The sequence below is a fragment of the Topomyia yanbarensis genome, chromosome 1 (assembly GCF_030247195.1).
Source record: "Topomyia yanbarensis strain Yona2022 chromosome 1, ASM3024719v1, whole genome shotgun sequence".
NCBI lineage: Eukaryota > Metazoa > Arthropoda > Insecta > Diptera > Culicidae > Topomyia > Topomyia yanbarensis.
The window spans coordinates 22,935,818-22,944,279 of NC_080670.1; the positions used below are offsets into that span (position 1 = coordinate 22,935,818).

The following is an 8,462-nucleotide window of genomic DNA, read 5'->3' on the forward strand; positions in this document are numbered from 1 at the left end:
TGCGTGATCGTAGTTCTTGAGTGTAATGTACAAAACGTTCTATTTTTGGCGTAAAGTAACCCCCGATGACGGTATTTATTTAGACCGTTTGAATATAATTTACGTGTGCTTTCCTTATACGTTCGTATCGAACAACAGTATGACAAACTATATTGCTCGCGTTTTGCTCTCGTTTTTGCAACTGGTCAAACAGCGCGCTTACACATTTGGTTATGTTCTATTGCTAAGCTATAAATGTACTTCCCCTATTCTTTTCCTAAATAATCGTTATTTAGCTGTGTTTAAACATTGATGATACGTAAAACTTTTTCCCAGTTTGCCCCGAGAAACGAGTTTTGCCGGGTAGTGTACAAAAGTAAATCGTATCGAATCATCAACAGAAAATTATAATATCAGCATCCATTAAGCCAATACCATCTCCTTTACACAACGAAACAACCAGTGCTTATCTAATCGTCAATCACACCCGCACTACCGTTTGCCAGAGGAAAACGAACCAAAAAGCACACGCCAGTTCACACTACAGTTTATGTGCATGGTGCACTCTGGAACGCGCGCTGTGGTGAATTTATCTGTACACGTACCTGACGCCATATATAATTTAAAGAGCAAGAGAGCGCGGTGCTCTCGCACCAAACCACCCCATCGCCATCCATTTATTCAGCTCCAAAAGAAAGAGCTTTTCGCTTATTTTCTGTGGTGTGTCATCATTGTATCTTCCGTGTATGCATGAAACTGACATGCCACTGCATCATTAGAATGAAATGCAATCAGCGCCTGGCGGCAGTCATGGAATGTATTACCTACCACCGAAGAATGCGAGCACACATGAAACGCAGAAACTGCTACGTCATGGAATGTATTACCTACCACCGAAGAATGCGAGTAGACATGAAACGCAGAAACTGCTACGCTTCCAACGTCAGTACACAAACTAACGAATTTTTCTTATGCTCCCTTTCTATACGTGTCGCAGTTTATTCGATGACAAAGGGGCAGTCCTAGCAACGCTCACTGCTTGGTTGAATTGTTCCGACCAATCATAGATCAGATAATTACTGCTTTCATGAAATCCATTATTTCCGTAATTTTTAGTAATTGTACATCCTACGGAATTGGTTACAAAATTGTTGCACAGATAGCGCGCTAATCTTTTTTTTTGTTCAGTACAACGGCAAACGTTAGAAGTATTCTAATTTAAAAATATTTTATACTTCAAAGGGCCACACATTCCATTCAATTACCTTGACCCCTATCCGTTTGATGAGTTAACTGTCCATGTTGGAACGAAAACCATTGTCAAGTGAGACCGATAGTGTCAAACAAGGACGTGTTTACATTTTGATAGAAAATAAACTAAAAGATGTTCTACAGTTTGAAGGCTTGGACGTATATTTTGTTACATTTTACAAGTTGAGCTCTTTCGTTGTATGTAATAAAAGAACGATTTTATTTTTCATTTTTTGACCCAATCTCAACGTTTCGTAATGATCGTCTGTTCCCCGGTTTCCAGAAGTATTGCTCGTTTCGTACTCAGTTAAAGTGCTCAGTCGAAGAAACTCTAATGAAACAATCATTATCCTTATAGAACGATATACTGCCCAAGTCGTGCGGTTGAAAACACCAACATGTATGACACCTTGTACCCACATCACATCCATTGTAATCAATGGTTACTTAACGAGCAAAACAAGATGCTTTGTGTTATTCGTCTTGTTCGCATCCAGCTCACACCCGACCCGCACCGATGCCAGACTGGTAAATACTAGGTACCTGAAAAACGCAAAGAAAAACAAAACTCCCCGCAAACTGAAGGATAACTGCGGCAGAAGGAATGCTGTTTATCGAGTTGGAAATTTTCTTTATGATTACGAGCGGTTTTTCTCGTTTATTTACACCCGTGCCACTTGTACTCCAATTACCTCAGTAATGAAAATGTGTTTCTCTGCTTCATGCTTCGTGGTGAATCTTGGCGTCAGCTTGTTGCATTGGTTTGGAGATAACAGCAGAAGTAAGTTTGTCTGGTGGCACCCGAGTTCTTGTCAGCGGTTAGCAGGTTCTGTTCGGTTGATGTAGAATGTAAAAAATAGTATTGTTGCTGGATCAAGTCGCTGCCTGGTTTATGCTACCATGGCAGCACAGAGAACAGACGTCCAACTCCAGCTGTAAGGTTGACTGAATTGACAGCGCCTCACATAGACATTTCGAAATGGCCGACAAAATTATAAATCTATCCACCCACTGAGAAGCCCAAAAATTTGTTTGAAAATCGTTCAACGCTGGTCCAGCGATGGACGTCCGTTGAACGGTTATTTGGACGTCGTTCAACGTTGGTCCAACAAACGTCCTTCATTGGACGATTTTGAAACCAGCCATTATTAGAGGGCAGTCAAACTACAGACACTTTATACACAGACTTGCGGAGACAAAAACAGTAAGTCATGGTTGCTAGATGAATGTAAATTGGCATCACGGAAGATCCCATAAGCCTCGCATGCGATTCTTCTAGTACTTCCCCTTTCAAAACCCTCATGCTCGTTTGGCAGCACTTTTTGACCCCTCACTATTCTGTGTATAAAGTGTCTGTAGTTCTATCCTACTACCGAAAATAGGTTTGTTCTAGTACACGGAAGTCACTCCGGAGTAAAAAATATTTGCTCCTGATTACTCCGGTTTGCTACTAGAAGAAAAAAAAAGAAAAAGAGGAACGATTTTCTTTCAGTTTCTCTTGGTACTGGAACAAACCTAATGTGTCAGGTTACATTTACAGTTCCTACAATTATAGTTAGGCGGAAAAACTGAGCGGAGCCACTCGGTCAAACCATTTGGAATTTGATTCGAAATCCTGAATGGAATCAGTATGGATTTCAGCTCAAACGCAACAACCGATTCCGAAATCGATTGAGTCGCAATCGGTTGTTGTATTTGAGTTGAAATCCATACTGACTCCATTCAGAAATCCGAACCGGTTCCGGAATGGGTTTAACTAGGAAATTGAACCTGCCACTCAGTAAAGTTCAGCTGGAAGTTAATCGGAAATTTGGCAGGTTGTGGTTAGTATTCCGGCTCCAGTGACACAACCGGTTCTAACTTGCTGCACAGCTTTCTAAAACTGAACAAATTTCCACAGTTTTCTTTGATAATGCACAGACTAGCACAGATTTCTGTTTTTTTTTGTTTTGCGAATACTTAAAAAAGGTCGCCGCTTCTTGTTATGAGACAAATTTGTACGTTTTCCTTCACACAGATTTACACAGATTTTTACATAGGCTGCGCACAGATTTCACAAAATTTTACCTGGAATTCCTGGGATGAGCTCACTCGAGCAATGCTGTAATTTAAATTGTCGAAGATGGCGTCATTCATAGAAGCGTGGCGTGCCGAGCACCCATACCTGTCGTCTCAGACGAGGGAAACGCAACCTTCTGCATGGTATTTAGACTATGTTTTACATCCTTCAAATTTTCAATGCGGTGAAAAAAATCCATAGTTTTATCTATATTGAAATCTGTTCTTGGAAAGTATTTCTGCGCGATATGTGAAAAAATAACGAAAATTTATCGCGAAATTGCTGTTTTATAAGTGTTCAAAATCTAACCACTTTTCTTTTCACGTAATTTTTTCTGATATTTGCAAAGTGCACCCCCTTATCGAAAACAAAAAAGTAGTTCTACTTTAAAATGAGTTGGGAAAAAAACTCCGAGTAAAAATATATTTTAAAAATATAGTTAGTATTTTGACAACGCTGAATACATTGATTGATTTTAACGAAGATTGTGGAAATGGCAGCCAAAGAAACTGCTTTTTTCGTTCTCAAAGATGGTGGATTTTCGATGCTTTCTCAATTAAACTCTAAAGCATACTGCCGAAAGTACTGGTACTTATTTTTTCAGTTGCTGTTTTTCGGTACCAGCAACTTCAAAATCGATATTTACGGTACAATAACTACGATTCCAGTTTTTCCGTATTACCATCTTTTGTGAAGCATAGGTAGATGACAATAGGGTTCATAATATCATGATTTTGGACAGGGTTGGCGGCTACAATGAAAATAATAGCCAAAGCAGACAAACATATACTTCTCAGCTCAGAGTGGGCGGAATGCAAAAAAGAATGAGCTATATGGAAAAATTTAACATAAGCAAATAAAAAGTGTTTGTAAACCGAAATTATTTTCAATCCTTTTCAAACTTAATATCTACCCTCTTACATTTCTCTCTCTCTTTCTCTCTCCCTCGCCAGATTTCCAATAACAATTAGGAAAAGACAAAGGCCAGAATCCGAATAGGGTGATTGCATGTGGCACATCTCCCACAGGACACGTCAAGCCAAGGTCCACCCGTCAAAGTTTCCTATATACATATCGAACCCAAGGCTGGCAATCAGGGCAGATGAACTCGCTAGCTGGACTCAATTAGCTGAGGCTGCATTTCAATTAGATCCGACTGCTCCCGACCACCAGTCAGCCTAATTGATCAGCCAACACCGGAAAGGAAGAGGCTGATGTCGTGTTGACTTCGGTTGGAAACACGCCATCCGTCCAAGCAGCCAATAACTAATGGTCCGATGGTCAAGTGCATGTATGGCACAAGTATCGCTACTCTTCTTCGGTGCTAATTATGATAAAGGTTGGGATTAACATGGAGGAATTGAGTAAAAATGCACTGATTGAAGAAATTTGATTGGATACCCGCCATCTTTAGGCATCTTATTGGTTTAAGGTTGACATAATATATTGATTTTTTTTAAACGAGCTACTTACGAAAATCCAGTATATGCTGGGGTGTCTTTTACTCCAGCTTCCTCTGCTTACGCACACGCGACATCTGGCGACCGACCTGAGCCGATACAGTCACTACCGATATGATGAACTGTTCCCAACGGATACTGGGGCAACGTAAAGAGGGTGTCAGGCAAACAGGCAGCTTCTATCGTCTGAACTGTGCATGTAGCTCTCATCATCCCATGGAACCGGATGGGCACATCCAGGCGCAGCCAATACCTTCGCGAAACGTTCCACCCTCGCCAGCCTCGGTTCGTACCGGGCGTCGCCTGCCATGATTAATGGCTTTTTAATGGAGTGAAAATAATCGTACGACGTAAACACAATCAGTGTCACACACCGACCGGGGAGAAGTATGTTGTCTGTGGTTTGACTCCGACTGTCAATCTGATAATGATTTAGTGAATTGTTTCACAATTTTATGGTGCGTTTTTATGGCTGCGAAAAGGTGGTGCGGGCAACAGTTTGTTGGTGCGAATATTTTTTTCGAATTATTTGCTTCATGTTCGATAATAGAGAAGACTGGAAGTTGGTTTTTGGGAGTTGTCTTGTTTGTGTCTTTCTTCTACTGTGATATAGGTTCGCAAGTATGCGCAACAGGTTTCGTTTCGCTTGAAAATCTGGAAGATTTCTCGTTTATTTTAATCTAAATTAGTTTTTACTTTGTTTAGAGCATTCTTGTTGGTATAAACATTATTAACCTCAAACGTCAGTTTGAACTAGTGTGTGCCAGAATGAGATGGCATGTGAGCGATATGTGAACCAGAATGAGAGCGTATGTGAATATTCTGGGGAATGAAAAATAAAAAAGGAAAAGAAAACATCTATCCGCGAGTTCCGTCCCAGTATTTTCCCAACAAAGAAAACGGTCTTGTATATGTATACTTGTATAATGGCGCGCATCACGAAAATAGCAAGAGTGCGCCTTAATGTGCCTATCGCAGCATTCTGTGCGTTTGACTGTCACCTTTCGTTTGTTTACTTTTTTGTAGTGATTCTCTATACAGCTTTATAAAGATCAATTCTTGAGCATTTTTTCAAAACGTCATATCTGCAATGAGTTACTCTCTGTTTATACTTTCTCTTTCGATTTTTACGGCGTCATTATTACACTTTTCACTTATTTTACAGTACAGATCGAAAGACGGTGGTTTTAGCTAGCATATTATGCAAAGAGCTGAGGGATAAATGTTAAAGTGACCGAATTATTAACAGAAGAGAAAGTAAACAAAGAGAGTAACTCATTGCAGATATGACGTTTTGAAAAAACGCTCAAGAATTATGTTATTATCCATTTTGGCGCGCTGAAATTATTCATGACCAGTTAATAATCCTAACAGATGCGTAGAGGACATGATTAACGGCTAGGGCATGCCTGCTTTCACGTGATTCTTGAGAAGCACACTACCTTGTAAATTTATTACTGAAGAAGATTAAATCAACATAAATTATGTCCTTTTTCCAAAAAGGTGTAGCTCTTCAGGATTTGGCATAGATAGTCGGGGACCCTCATTTACTGCAGCGCTTGGTCAATGACATCACAGCTATTAAATGCATTCTTAACATCTATCGTGACCACAGCGTAGTATAGATCTCTTCATCGCTTCTGTTAATATGCCTTCTCGAGCTCTGTTCAAATAGCATGAACTGTCGATGCTCCTTTAGGGAATCTGAGCTGCGCCTTGGACAGTCCCCATCCACCCTCCGAGCATTTCGACATCCTGTGAAAGATGTTTTCCGAGTGTATCCAGTTGGCTGTGGCAACAACACATGCTTCTATATCTTTCACATTTCTGGGAAGTTGCCTTCACCCAAACATATCTGCAGCACCATCCTGAACATATCCGGATATGCTAGGATAGCAGCTTTTACCGTACGCCTAGAGTTTCCTGTAGGATACACCCAGTTGTGTTGGTTTACCTACTGCCCCACCGCTCAGCTTAAGCATTGAAGTCACTACAAATGACTACCGGCTTTCGGCCGATCAGCTGCTCAATTAACTGCTCCAGTATTACGCTCCACTCGCTCGCCTGCACACTTTGGAGGAGCGGAACAGCTGCACACGAAGATGCCGTTCATTTTAGCGAACACGAAGCCTTCGTATGAGCGTTCTACCGCTTCTTGAATGGCGAATCTGCCCAAAACTTGTATTGCAACCGTTCCCGATCTGTCCGCTACCCAGTTACCGTTATCAAGGGGAACTTGATATGGCTCTGCAATCAGAGCGATGTCACACATTGTTGTTATCACAGTGATTCAGATTAATCTGGTGTATCTCTCAGTCTTCCCATGAACATCGATAAGTTTGCACCTGTGTACAAAATTTCGTGCACGCGTTCAACCTCAAACTTGCTTTGCCTTTGTGTACAGGTTCGCCTCGAACACCGAACCCAAGCGAACGATGTGCAAACTTAGGTGTAAGCACCGTATACGTACACCGTGTGCGTACACAAGAAAGGCACACACAAAACTGAATGAGTCAACACTAGTGATGATGAGTGATAGAAAGAGAAAACTAGTGTCAAGAACCTGAGTGTATGAACACCGCGTACGTACATGGGGTTCGTTTGTGCAGACGAACACGTGTACGTGTTTTGGTACGAATTAGCGCGTTCGAGTTTGCACACGAAATGTGGGTTTAAGATGATTACAGAACTAGAGCGAACATGGTGTTCGATGTTCATTTGGGAAGTCTGGTATCTCCATTGCCGTTGGCTTGCCATCCCCCTCTTGAAGTCAAGGCTTTTGAAGCCACCCGTCTGCTGGTCGTTTCTGTTCGCTGGAGTGCAAAGCGTACACTTCGGCTTCTGCGTGCAGTTTCTCGCAAGATGGTCCTTCTCCCCACATTTCTAGTACATCTTGGATCTATCCGGGCATTTGCAAGCCCCTGCTAAATGTCCAAAGCCCAAACACACGAAGCATTTTTCTGATTGTTTAGTCACTCGTGGGACGACTCTCAATGGGCATTTCAACCATCCAACCGTAACTTTGCCTACCTCTAGCGCCTTATCAGCAGTGGTTACCGGTACACGAATCATCCCTGTCTGAGTTGCTCCATACCCCTTTTTACCCGAATCGTCATGTACACCTCGACCAGGTTACATTGCTGCTTCAGTGCTTCTCTCAGATCGTCTTCCGTCGTGATTTCATTCAGGTTCTTACACACAAGCACCGTCTCCTGGCTCAAGACCTTAACTTCTGCCTCTTCACGCAGTGATTTGGTAATAATCTCCAGCATACTCGAAATGTTAATCGTAGGATGCATCTTCGATTCGAAGAATATCTCACCTTTTTGGGTACGTCTGGTTCTTATTACGTTTGCCCCAAATGTCTACAGCTCCGGATCCTCGCTGACCTTCTTGAGGAACGCTGCATACGTTGTCGCCTCGGCTTTGACGAGTACGGCTTCTTCTTTTGGCGCCTTCTGACGAGCCGGAGGTTTTCCTTTCCTCTTCTGCTGCACTTTTCTCTCTTCCTTTCGCTTTTACTGTTCCCAATGGTTTCTCTTCCGACCTACAACGGTACTCCAACTTTCTCCTGGTTGAGTGGTGTCCTTCCCTTCGGCAGTGAGATCATGCTCGCTCATCTGCCTCTTGAACCCGCCTTATCCTCCGTCTCCTGGTGAGGTTCTTGCGCTCTTTGGAGCCATAGAAACTGGCGTCTTCTCCACTCCAAGCAG

General features: G+C 42.1%; 1 protein-coding gene across 1 annotated transcript in view; it reads right to left on the reverse strand.

Annotated features, from left to right (window-relative positions):
• Positions 1-8,048, reverse strand: part of LOC131693807 (myb-like protein W) — a 40,649-nt gene extending 32,601 nt beyond the window's left edge. Inside the window, exon 1 of the mRNA XM_058981955.1 lies at positions 7,854-8,048. Coding sequence (XP_058837938.1) covers positions 7,854-8,048 — 195 coding nt within the window. The remainder of the gene's footprint in view (positions 1-7,853) is intronic.
• Positions 8,049-8,462: the final 414 nt, after the last annotated feature.